We start from the raw sequence: 13,306 nt of genomic DNA on the forward strand, positions 1-13,306 counted from the left end.
TTTCTAGCTTGTCACACTGTTGTGATAGCACGATCGATGGTGCTCCCCTCCCCCTACCACTTTCTGACTGTGCATCAAGCAAGGAGACAAAATCTTCAATTATCTACAATTGACAGCACTCGTCTTGTAAACCAGGCGCTTCTCCGAGACAAGCAGCAACACTAGCTTCCTAGCAAGCAGGGGCGCTATGCAGCATGGGGCCGCCGACATCCTTGCAACCAGGAAGGCTAGATGGTAGGGGGCCGCCTGCATCCTGGCAACAAAAGACACTAGGCAGCAAGTGTTGCCTGTGTCCTAGCAACAAGTGGGTGCATTAACTCCTTCAGATCCACGCTATAGCCAAATGATGGCTACAGATCAGATCTACTTTGCTGGGAGTATGTGAATAGACGTCCTTCCCCGTTGCACACCCCCCACTGCGGTGATTACAGAGTCAATGAGATTCGGGTGATCGGCATAAGGGGCCGATCGTGGCCCCTTACCATATGATCAGCTGTCAGCCAATGATAGCCGATTACGCGATGTAACCAGATCAGTAATCGTTTTTTTCTTTTTCTCCTCTCGCTGACAGAGTGAGGAGAAAAAAAAAAAAAAAAAAAAGGAAAGCGACTCATCGGCCTCAGTGCAAGGGACATCGGTCCCGAAGAGGAAGAGGCGAAGCCACCTCATCTGTGCCCACCAATGCTGTCTTCCAGTGCCACCTGCCAGTGCCCACACTGTGCCACAAATCAGTGCATATAAGTGCCAGCAGTCCGTGCCACCTATCAATGTCCACCAGTGGTGCCAGTGTCACCTATCAGTGCCACCCACCAGTGTGCAATTCGATGAAGAGGAGGAGCCTGGAGCGCCGGTGGGGCACCCTGAAAGTAGACGAGGGCTGCTTCGTTCAAAAATATTGCACAAAGCAGGTTAATATAGGCTTTTTTTTTATTTTATTTTTTTAATAAACAAAAGAGGGTTTGCAAACACTAACGTAGTATATAGATCTAATACTCGATTCCGAGGGTCATGTGAAAGATATGGTTACTTAATGTGGAGAGTGGGGGTGTAGTTTGGAAATGCAGATCCATTATGTCTCGCATTCTCAAGTGTAGGACTGAAACAACTAATCGATTATGAAATTAATCGATTACTATTTTCATAATCGATTAATCGGCCAGTAAAATAATGGTGTTAAAAAAAACTAAAATGAGCTCTTGATAGTACAAAAAGAGCAAATAATGGCTACTGTAAAAATATTACTTTCACTGTTCTACAGTAAAAAAATAAACTTCTACAGTAGTGATTATCTGCTTTTTTCTACTATAAAGGGCTCATTTTCATTTTTTTAACCCCATTATGTTACTAAACGTCTTAGACCTGGTTCACAGCTATGTGTTTATTGGTGCTTTTTGCAGAAATGCACTACAGTTCATTTACATGGTTTCCTATGAGATACGTTCACATCTGAAAGGGTCAGGGACTTTCAACGCAAAATGGTGCTTTATTGGTTCAACATACTTCAATGGAGAAGCTGCAGAAAAAGCATGTAATGCGTTTTTGCAGCAATTTGTGTTTTTTAATCTGCCCAAAAAAATGCAAAAATGCGAATTGCATTAAAATCACATGCGCAAAAATCAAAAAACGTACTGCAAAAAGCACGGCAGAAACAGATCAAAAGCAAACTGCATAGGTGTATACCGAGCCTTATGCTGGCCACCCAGATCAATTTTCAGATGAGAATATTCAGACGAAAAATCTTTGTACATTCGCTGAATGAAAGAATTTTGTTTGAAATTTTCACTTGTTTTTTACATTCTGTTTTTAAAATGAATGTAATTTCTGAACGAAAACCACAAACACCGTCTGAGAATTCCTTTTGACTAAGAAGTTTTCTATGATTTCCAAATTTTCCCGTCACTGTGGTTGAAAATGAACGTCAATTTGACACACTTTTTTTTTTTTAAGGTTATTAACCGATTAATCTAAACAATAAATCGGCCAACTAATCGATTATAAAAATAAACGTTAGTTGCAGCCCTACTCAAGTGTATTTACAATATGTACTACCTTGATATTTAATTTATTGAGCATATAGAGATCCCTCTCCATTTATCATATACTGTATATGCTGGTCTGATTGCTGGATACAATTTTGCATGAGGCTCGACATACCTTTTTGTAATTTTAGACACCAGTTATTACTTCCTTAAGAAACGGGCTTTGTCCCACGAAACGCGTCAAAGACGTCTACATAAATTACTCACCATGAACATTGAGGGGTTATGTTGGTTATATATGTACCTGCAGCATATTTTTGGGGATTTTGACATTCTTACCTCTTGTACAAATAAATACAAGTTTTTTTTAAGATAAGGATAGTGTGGTACCCTAAAAATCCTATTTAGCCTACCTTTTTCTTAGGGGTTTCCTTTTTTTTTGTGTCACTTGGAGGATGCGATACCAGCAAATCCGTTAAACAAAAGAGATTGGCATTTCGCCGTCTCCCTCCCACTCATTTTTCCTCCACTGCTTAACCGCTTCAGGCCCAGAAGATTTTACCCCCTTCCTGACCAGAGCACTTTTTGCAATTAGGCACTGCGTCGCTTTAACAACTGCACAGTCGTGCGACGTTGCACAAAAAAATAAAATAAAAAAGTGCTTTTTTTCCCCCACACAAAAAGAACTTTCTTTTGGTAGCGTTTGATAACCTCTGCTGTTTATTTTTTGTGCTATAAATAAAAATTTACTTTTTGCTATGATAAATATCCTCCAAAAATATATTTAAAAATAAAAATAAAAAATAAAAACTCAGTTTAGGCCGATACGTATTCTTCTACATAATTTTGGTGTATATAAAAAAAATTTTTTTGCAAGAAGCGTATATTGATTGGTTTGCGCAAAAATCATAGCATCTACAAAATAGGGGATAGATTTATGGCATTTTTTTTTTTATCGGAACTGCGACATTAAAGCAGACACAGCGGACACTTTTGACACTATTTTGGGACCATTGTCATTTATACAGTGATCAGTGCTATAAAAATGCACTGATTACTGTATAAATGACACTGGCAGTGAAGGGGCAGTTAACCACTATTGGGCGATGAAGGGGTTAAATGTGTCCTAGGGAGTGATTCTAACTGTGGGGGTGGGCTTCAAGTCACATGACAGTGATCACTGCCTTGTTTATGCATTGAGTCTGTCGGTCCCGGGCTCACCGTATGCGGCAGGCGCGTGCCTGCTATCCCCAGCTCTTAAAGGGGACGTAGAGGTAAGCCCATCGCCGCTATTGTGATGACGTATATTGGCATGTGGTGGTCGGCAAGTGGTTAACTGGTTGGGAGACAACCTACCCTAATAGATAAAATTGCCCACATCTACACCAATCAAGTCCTTAGATATGGTGGCTGCAAAATGTTTATCTTTCCCTTTTCATCTGGTGAATCTAAGCAACACACTTCTCCCAAGGTAACAATCACTCACTGTACTATCTAAAGCAGGGAGTAGGCAACCTGGGGCCCTCAGGCTGTTGCAGAACTACAAGTCCCATCATGCCTCTGGGAGTAATTGTACCTGTCTCCTAGAAAACAGTTTTACAACAGCTGGAGGGCCCCAGGTTGCCTACCCCTGATCTGAGTAGCAGCATTGCCACCCCAAAGCAATGTGTTCGGACTAACGTGCGCACCCCCCCCTAATCTCCACAACACAGGGAGGTGTAATATAAATTCACAGATCACAGAGGTGACCTGTGCTGGTTTAATAAAACTGCTTGAAATAACACCATAGATTACACTGGTTTTCTAGCAGGGTCAACAGGTATTTGCACTTAAGTAAATATACCATTGAAAATGTTCATTATAACAGACCAAATGCAAATAAAAGTTTATTGGTTAGATTTATATACTATTGAAAGAACACAGTGGTGTCACCTTCCCTGCTGACTAGACAATGAAGGAGCAGAGAGTCATCAGTTCTGCTTACTTCTGTCAGCACATGCCTGCAAACATTAATCAGCTCCTAGTGATGCTCCTCCCTCTCCCAGTCTGAGTGCTGCTGTGCAGGGTATGAGGGGAGACCAAATAAAGACAGGACATTTTTATTTATATATATATATATATATATATATATATATATATATATATATATATATATATATATATATATATCTGGGGGGAAATAGATTTGAATGAAGTTGAGAGGTCAAGTCGATTCAAATTTTTCTTCACCAGGACCGGCGCCGACACCGCGAGCTGAGGAGCTGTGGGCAGGAGTTTTTAGGCGAGGCCGCTGTTTCGGCCTAGTCCATGAGGCACAGACGCCGCGGTGACTATGCCGCAGCCTATCCTAAAATCTCCTGCCTGCAGCTCCTCAGGACTGGCGTGGTGTGAATCAAAAAAAAAAAAAAAAAAAACACACAACAACACCAGCTTGGTTCGAGTTAAAAAAAAAAAAAAAAAAAAAAAAAGATTTTTTTGGAGAAAAATCGCCCAGCTCTAAAATGTATTTGTATATATATATATATATATATATATATATATATATATATATATATATATATATATATACACACACACACTAGCTAACACACCTGCACAAAGGTTATTTCATGTATGACTGGAGCACAGCATTAAACATTAAAGTGGTTGTAAATATACACATCCCTCTATAGTGTGTACTGGTCTCAATCCAGAACACCAAGTGTAATTTCTGGCCGCTGCCTCCTTTCTCTGATATCAGCATGAATCACATCTGACAAGTATCACTGACACCAAGAGAAAAATGAGGACAGGTGAGGGATCTCCAGATGATTGACAGGCTCAGCTCTGTTCCTGTGTGATTTGGGGGGTGGTCCCTTCCCTCCAACCAGCTCTCAGAGCTCTCCTCACCGAGCGCCGCAGAGTGCAACTTCAGCTCCCTGCCCCGTTTCCTAACAGCTCAGACAAGCTTTGGAAATTCTGGACTTTTCATGGACGTAGAGAAGACAGCAGATACACAGGTACAACTTATGTAGATTATGATTAATCTCTGTGTATCACCTGAGGCCAGTCACTTACATTTACAACCACTAAACACAGAATAATATTTCCAAAAGGCAAAGTTTCCCAAGCCCGCCCTCAGGTCCAGCGAATAGAATGTTTTTCAAGTTACTGCATAAAAGTGGAGCCGCTAGCATGCTAGTAATGTCATTTCTCTACCCGTGTGCACACACCCACACACCATGAACTACTCATGGTATATGTAGACAGGATTGGGTCATCACTGCAGATCAGAGGCCAAGAATAGCTATAGAAGAATGCCAAATTTCCTGGTCTGCATGTGCAGAGATACATACAGTGTTTTCAAGATCTGCTAAAACCACATCAAGATAAAACAGAATAATTTATTTTATTCAGATTTTATTATATCAGTATTGCAATATTAATTTACTATCAATAACGGGTACCTGAAGCAGGTACCTAGAAAGGCTTCCACCCTGTAGCCACTGAGATTGCTTTCAGCTTGCTAGCAAGGCCTAAACATTGCCCCCCCCCCCCCCCAAGTCCTCCCATGAGACTTAACCACTTAAAGAACGGCCTATTCAGACTCGTTTACAAGTTAAAATCATTTTTTTGGGGGGGGGGTTTTTTTGCTAGAAAATTACTTGGAACCCCCAAACTTTTTTTTCCAGACACCCTGGAGAACAAAATGGCGGTCGTTGCAATACTTGGTCACACCGTATTTGCTCAGCGGTCTTACAAGCGCACTTTTTTTGGAAGTACATCTTTTTCAATTAAAAAAAAAATAAAGCAGTGAAGTTAGCTGAATTTTTTTTTTTAATGCGACGCCGAGTAAATTGATAACCAACATGTCACGCTTCGTAATTGCGCCCACTTTTACCCTTAAAAATCTCCATAGGCAAAGTTTAAAAATTTCTACAGGTTACCAGTTTTGAGTTACAGGGGAGGTTTTCCTATGTGGGTGTGAACTTGCGCATGCTTACGTGTGTGAGCTCAGTGGGACGGTGCGCTCAATTCATTTTTTTCTTTATTATTTTACTTTTAATTTTGACATAATCCTTAAAAAAAAAAAAAAAAAAAAAAAGCATGACAGACCTCTTAAATGTGAGATCTTGTCTCAAAAAGACTTCACATCTCATATTTACAGCAAAATGCAATCATAAAAAATATATATATATATATTTTTTTTTATTAATAATAATAATAAAAAATCCCCTTTAAGAGCATTCTGCAGAAGTGACGATTGACGTTGCTTTTGCTCTCCAATGCTATGGAGATGAGTGGGGGCCATCTTTCCCTCACTCAGCATCCAGGCAGTGAGGGGAGAGGAAACGGACGGCTCCGGTAAGTGGCGGAGGCGACTGGAGCGCAGTGGGAAGGGGGCCCTCTACTGGCACCAATAAAAGTGATTTCACGGCGAATCTGCCGCAGAAGCTACTTTTATCGGAATGAGGATAGTCCGCTATTTTTAAAAATAGCGGGGTTATGGCAGCTAGCAGATGCCATAACCCTGGTATTTAATGTCAAATTAGCGACGTATAACGGTGGCGGCTGATCCTTTAGTAGTTAAAGTGACACTAGGTTTAATTTTTTTATATTGAAAAAAAAAAAAAAGCCAATACTTACCCGCTCTGTGCAAGGATCTTGCAAGAAAGGTCGCTTACCACCTCATTTAACAACCCTGCATCCCTCCTACAGGTGTCTGACAAGTAGGCACCAATGCAGTGCCTCTGCTGAACCCGCCTGCTACACTACATCATTTTGCTACCTTGACTCCCAACAGCAATCTTGGGAGATGTAGTTCTGGGGTGTGCCTACCTTGAAAGGAACTAGCAGCTGTCCCTGCAAGAATTTTACAAGCTGGTGATGTGCTGGAAGTAATAAAATCAGTTTCTCGCTAAAACAAGGTTAAAGAAAAAAATGGGAGGGTAGTTGGAGTTAAATTTGCCCAATGTCCACACATACTGCAAGCTCTACCTGTCAGTCTCCTGTACCTCTACCCCCCCCCCAGACATTCAGAATACAGCCACATATTTATCCTAGAAACATTCATATGCACTCTGGGAGACAGCTTCTCACAGATGCACGTGTGGTGAAGCCTACTTACCTCTGTGTATTTCCTGTATTTCCTGATGGGGAGTTTCGCACTTTGGGGTTACTGGAATGCATTGACAGAGATCCGGAGCTCACAGTCACAGAAGCAGTGGGGCTTGCCAGGTTCTTGGGAGGGCTGGGGGTTTTCAGATGGCTCTGTAGATTTTTCTGTGAAGTACTTTTATCAGTGTTGTCCTTTTGCTCGTCCTTCTCCTTTTTGTTTCTCTCTCTCTTGTTGAAGTGGGCTCTCCCCTCCTGCAGTTCCAGCATTCTTCGGACATGTGGCACTCGCTGTAGAGGGAACGCTGTGCATCGCCAGGGCACACTGAGAATTCACAAAAAAAAAAAAAAAAAGAAAGAAAAAATAGTTTAACTTAAAGTTTTCAAAAAACATTACACAAAACTGTAAGCCTGAAGACGGTACAGAGTAAAAAACTTTATGATGAAACATGGTTTTGGAGGCGTCTTCCCAGATAGATTACCCTGAAATCGCACTCAGACATTATGTCACATCTACAGCAGCTGTGCGTTCAACAGTGAATGCATATTTTTGTATACACCGAACCCAGCAAAGAGCATCTGACCTGGCAGCAAACTCTCGAGAGCGCAAGCGGGAAGGAAGGAAGGAAGGAAGGAAGGAAGGAAGGAAGGAAGGAGAGAGAGAGAGAGAGAGAGAGAGAGAAAGAGAGAGAGAGAGAGAGAGAGAGAGAGAGAGAGAATGAGAGAGAGAATGAGAGAGAGAATGAGAGAGAGAATGAGAGAGAGAGAGAGAGAGAGAGAGAGAGAGAATGAGAGAGAATGAGAGAGAATGAGAGAGAATGAGAGAGAGAGAGAGAGAGAGAGAGAGAGAGAGAGAGAGAGAGAGAGAGAGAGAGAGAGAGAGAGAGAATGAGAGAGAGAGAGAATGAGAGAGAGAGAAAGAGGGAGAGGGAGAGGGAGAGGGAGAGGGAGAGGGAGAGGGAGAGAGAGAGGGAGAGAGAGAGAGAGAGAATGAGAGAGAGAAAGAGGGAGAGGGAGAGGGAGAGGGAGAGGGAGAGGGAGAGGGAGAGAGAGAGGGAGAGAGAGAGAAGTTAAGTATTGTGGGGCACTGAATCTACAGGTAAACATCTTATGTTCAAGTAAAAAGCCGCTACTAAAGATAAGAGGATAGGACTGGATGGCACCAAGGCACACAAGCACAGTTGATCAGGTGGCTGTATATTGGCTTAAACAACTGTTGTGATAAACACAGCGATTGACTCTTTTGTGTTTAATATACACCTTATCCAATGTCACACGTCTGGCAGTCCTGAAACTCTGAGTTAATCTGTAACAGATTGTTCTCAGTGGAGTAATTAGGTGCCACTGTTTAGTCAAGCAAATGAACACAAAGCTTCCTGATGTGGACGCATTTCCCTGCACTGCACTAAGGAAACCTGCAAAATCCAGTAAAACCCAAAAGAACTTTACAGAGAAGTCACTACACCCAATCACAGCTCTGCACAGAAAAAGGATAAATATACAAATTTCAGAAACTTCTAGAAGTGGACTGGCTGCGAACGTATAGTAATAATCATTATGTAACATTGACTTTTGTCTCAGTTTCGGTAGAAAACAAATTACATCTACTATAGATCAGTCTTTTTTTTTTTTTTTTTTTACAACTTTTATTGGCAAGGTTTTTTTTTTTTTTTACAATACAACTTTATTTCTTGCTCAATACTTTATATTGCAGTGAAGCAAAGTTTTTCTTTTTAGAATCAGCTGACTATATGGAAAAGCCTTCCACCCAAGAAACCTCACTCCAATCTCCAGACATTTTTGGGCAGCACATCCGCCACACTTCCAAAAAAAGTCTTCATCCCTCCACGCCCACCGCAATATCTCACTAGAGGAATTCCGATTAAATTTAAAAGCTCAACTCCTGGATAAGTAAATATTGTGTAAATACAAGAGTCACCCGTGTTCTTCCTTGTATCTTTGTGTATTTCTTCCAGATCTGTGCAGTAATCCAGTGTGAGATCTCCTGTAATAAAGACCGTTCACTGCCCCTCTCCCCCCTTGTGCAGGGTGACTGGTCTTGTCTCCGCCCCCTCCTGTAGTGGGCCCCTCCCACAGCTGTGCTCCCTGCACAGGCTATGTATAGCACAGTGATGGTGTCACTGCTACTTTTACACAGTAATACTTGGGATTTGCAAAGGCACTTGGTGTACACAATATGCATTCATATGCTTCATGACCATTAACCACTTGCCGCCAGCCTTATAGCAAAATGACGGTGGCAACGTGGTTTTCAATATCCTAGCCGGACGTCATACGACGGCACCAGGATATCAAGCCGCTGCACTCTACCAGTCTGACACACCGCAACACCGTTCTAGGTAAAGAGTCTGACGGAGACTCTTTACCACATGATCAGCCGTGTCCAATCATGGCTGATCAGTGTAAACATGAAGAGCTGTTGATCGGCTTTTCCTCATTCGCGTCTGTCAGATGCAAGTAGAGGAGAGCCGATTGGCTGCTCCTCTGACGCAGCTCCCCCCGAGGATACCACCAGGTATGCCACCCTAGACCACCAGGGATGCCAATCAGTGCTCACTGATTGGCATCCACCTGTGCCACCCATCAGTGCCCATCTGTACCACCTATTCATGCCGCCTATTCGTGCCCATCAGTGCAGTCTTATCAGTGCCCGTCAGTGCAGCCCCATCAGTGGAGAAAACTTATCTACAAAGTTTTGTAACAAACATTTTTTTCCTCAAAATTTCGGTAATTTTTTATTGGTTTAGCAGAAAATAAAAATCCCAGGAGGTGATCAAATACCACCAAAAGAAAGCTCTATTTGCAGGAACAAAACGATAAAAATGTCGTTTGGGTACAGTGTTGTATGACTGCGCAATTGTCATTCAAAGCCCAACACTGCTAAAAGCTGAAACTTGGCCCGGTAGTAAAGTGTGGGCATCCTCAAAGGAGTTGTAAAGTCAGATTTTATATTTTTATCTTAATGCATTCTAGGCATTAAGATAAAAAAAAAAAACACTTGTGTAGCAGCAAACCCCAGCCCCCAAATACTGCAGCTGCTGACTTTTAAAAATATGGACACTTACCTGTCCAGGGCGCCCGCGATGTCATCACCTGATGCCGATCCGTCTCTCGGCTGCTGCCGCCATCTTCGGTAAGGTGATCAAGAAGTGAAGCCTTAAGGAGTGGCGTAGATACTCCCTCTCCCCCCCCCTCCAAGGTGCCAAATGTGATGGGGGGGGGGGGGGGCTAGCAGAAGCTGAAAAATGGAAGTTCCATTTTTGGGTGGAACTTTGATTTAAGGGGGGAGACCTGGAAGACTTTTTTTTTTGGGGAGTGTGAGGAGAGGAGAGTGGAGTGAGCAGAGTGGCTCGTGCTAGCTGATGGAGGAGAGAAAGTGAGGAGCCGTAGGAACAGAGCACAAAGGTAACACCAGAGAATGCCTGTGAATGGGGGGGGAGCTAGAGCGAGCGAGGGACGGAGTGAGGGAGGGAGATGGGGGAATCCCTAAGCTTTAGATAAAGCAACACAAGTACTGTATATACAGCCCCTCTCCTCTGAAGTTTACTTGCTGGTGCCACTGCTCTTTGCTTTCTGCTCTCTTTTCCCCCCCTTATTCCTCCCATAACCTTGCTATTCCTCTCCGAGAAGATTTTTGCGGGGGGAGAAGGGAAGAGAAGCAGAAGTTCCCTAGGCAAGTTGGAATTAAAGAGCAAATGGAAAAAGGGGTGAGTGTTAACTGGCACTTAAAAGTGACAAATCTAACACTTGGTCTATGATGAACTGCCTATGATATAGTCTATGCATGATCAGGAAACTGCTTATGAATTCCCTATGAAAAACAGCATATAAACTGCTTATGAAACTGTGGATGAATTGCCTATGAAAGTCTATAAATTGCCAAGGAAGTTGAATAGGTCCAGCCTAAGAAATTGCCTCTGAAATACCTATGAAATTGTTCACGAACTGCTTATAAAATGGTTTATGAAGTACGATTGTGTATTCTCTGTATACCAGTGCCTTGCAAAAGTATTCACCCCCCCCCCCCCCGGCATTTTTTGTGTTTTGTTGCCTCACAACCTGGAATTAACATGGATTGTTTGAGGGATTTGCCTCATTTAACCACTTCAGCCCCGGACTATTTTGCTGGCCAAAGACCAGACTACTTTTTGCGATTCTGCACTGCGTCGCTTTAACTGACAATTGCGGTCATGTGACGTGGCTTCCAAACAAAATTTATGTATTTTTTCCCCACAAATAGAGCTTTCTTTTGGTGGTATTTGATCACCTCTGCGGTTTTTATTTTTTTTGCGCTATAAACAAAAATAGAGCGACAATTTTGAAAAAAAAAAAAACACGCACTCTTTTTTACTTTTTGCTATAATAAATATTCCCCAAAAATATATATAAAAAAAAACATGTTTTTTCCTTCAGTTTAGGGCGATACACATTCTTCTACATTTTTTTTTTTACCAAAAATATCGCAATAAGCGATTGATTGGTTTGCACAAAAGTTATAGCGTCTACAAAATAGGGGATAGTTATGAAATTTTTATCAATTTAATTTTTTATTACTAGCAATAGCGGCGATCAGCGATTTTTATTGTGACTGCGACATTATGGCGGACACATCGGACATTTTTGGGACCATTGTCATTTATACAGCAATCACTGCTATATAAATGCAGTGATTCCTGTGTAAATGACACTGGCAGTGAAGGGGTTAACCAGTGGGTGGCAGTGTAGGGGTTAAGTGTTCCTAGGGGTGTGTTACTAACTGTTGGGGGCTGGGCTTTCATTTAGTGAACACTGATCTCTGCTCCAATCGCATGGAGCAGAGATCAGCGTCACTAGTTGCTAGGCAGAACGGGGAGATGCTGTTTACAACGACATCTCTCCGTTCAGCCTCCCCGTGAGACGATCGCGGGTATGCCCGCGGCGATAGAGTCCGCGGGACCTGCGACCGGACTCACAGGGGCCCCGACCAGAACGCGGGTGAGCCGCTGGCGGCGCGCTCGTGATGGCAGTGCAGCATCAAAGATTGTACGTACCTGTACACCAATATGCCTGCCTGTGCCATTCTGCCGACGTACATCAGTGTGCGCTGGTCGGGAACTGGTTAATTTACAGAACATGCCCACAACTTTGAAGATTTTTTTTTCCTTTATTGTGAAGCAAACAACAAATAGGACAAAATGACAGAAAAAGTCAACGTGCATAACTATTCACCCCCCTAAAGTCAATGCTTTGTAGAGCCAGCCTTTGCGGCCATCACAGCTGCAAGTCGCTTTGGATCTCTATGAGCTTGTCACATCTTACCACTGGGATTTTTGCCCATTCCTCCTTGCAAAACTGCTCCAGCTCCTTCAAGTTGGATGGTTTGCGCACACGGCAATCTAAGTCTACCCACAGATTTTCTATTGGATTGTGGTCTGGGCTTTGACTAGGCCATTCCAACACATTTACATGTTTCCCCTTAACCACTTCAGCCCCGAAATAATTTACTCCCTTCCTGCCCGGGGCCATTTTTTTGCAGTACGGCACTGCGTCATTTTAACTGACAATTGTACGGTCGTGCGACGCTGTACCAAAACAAAATTGATGTCCTTTTTCAAATAGACCTTTCTTTTGACAGTATTTGATCACCTCCGCGGTTTTTAATTTATTGCGCTAACAAAAAAAGTGACAATTTTGAAAGACAATCTTTTACTTTTTGCTATAATAAATATCCCAAAATGTTTAAATAAAAATTTCTTCAGTTTAACCCAATGCATATTTTTGGTAAAAAAAATAAAATAAAAAAACAATCGCAATAAGCGCATATTGATTGGTTTGCACAAAAAAGTTAGTGTCTACAAAATAAGTTATTTATTGCATTTATTACTTTTTTTTTTTTTTACTAGTAATGGCGGCGATCTGCGATTTTTATCAGGGCTGCGACATTACAGCGGACAGATTGGACACTTGTAAAACCATTGACAGTTATACAGTTATCAGAGCTATAAATAGCCATTGATAACTGTATAAATGTCACTGGCAGGGAAGGGATTAACACCATGAGACGATCAAGGGGTTGTGTGTTCCCTCACTGTGTTATAACTGGGGGAGGAGACTGATCGGTGTTCCTATATACTAGGAACACAATCTGTCTGACAGTATGTAGATCTGTGTGTTTACACACACACACACACACACACACACAGATCGCCCCTCCTGCTCGATCACAAGCGATC

General features: G+C 42.2%; 1 protein-coding gene across 3 annotated transcripts in view; it reads right to left on the reverse strand.

Moving 5' to 3' along the window:
• The window catches only part of BCL9 (BCL9 transcription coactivator), a 231,202-nt gene that overhangs the window by 59,773 nt on the left and 158,123 nt on the right, over window positions 1-13,306 (reverse strand). For all 3 annotated transcript variants that reach the window (XM_077479803.1, XM_077479804.1, XM_077479802.1), the window contains exon 3: window positions 7,087-7,398. In XM_077479803.1, coding sequence (XP_077335929.1) covers window positions 7,087-7,343 — 257 coding nt within the window. In that variant the 5' untranslated portion in view covers window positions 7,344-7,398. The remainder of the gene's footprint in view (window positions 1-7,086; window positions 7,399-13,306) is intronic.

Source organism: Lithobates pipiens, unplaced genomic scaffold (genome assembly GCF_037356315.1).
Source record: "Lithobates pipiens isolate NorthernLeopardFrog02 unplaced genomic scaffold, aLitPip1_a1.2 Scaffold_16, whole genome shotgun sequence".
NCBI lineage: Eukaryota > Metazoa > Chordata > Amphibia > Anura > Ranidae > Lithobates > Lithobates pipiens.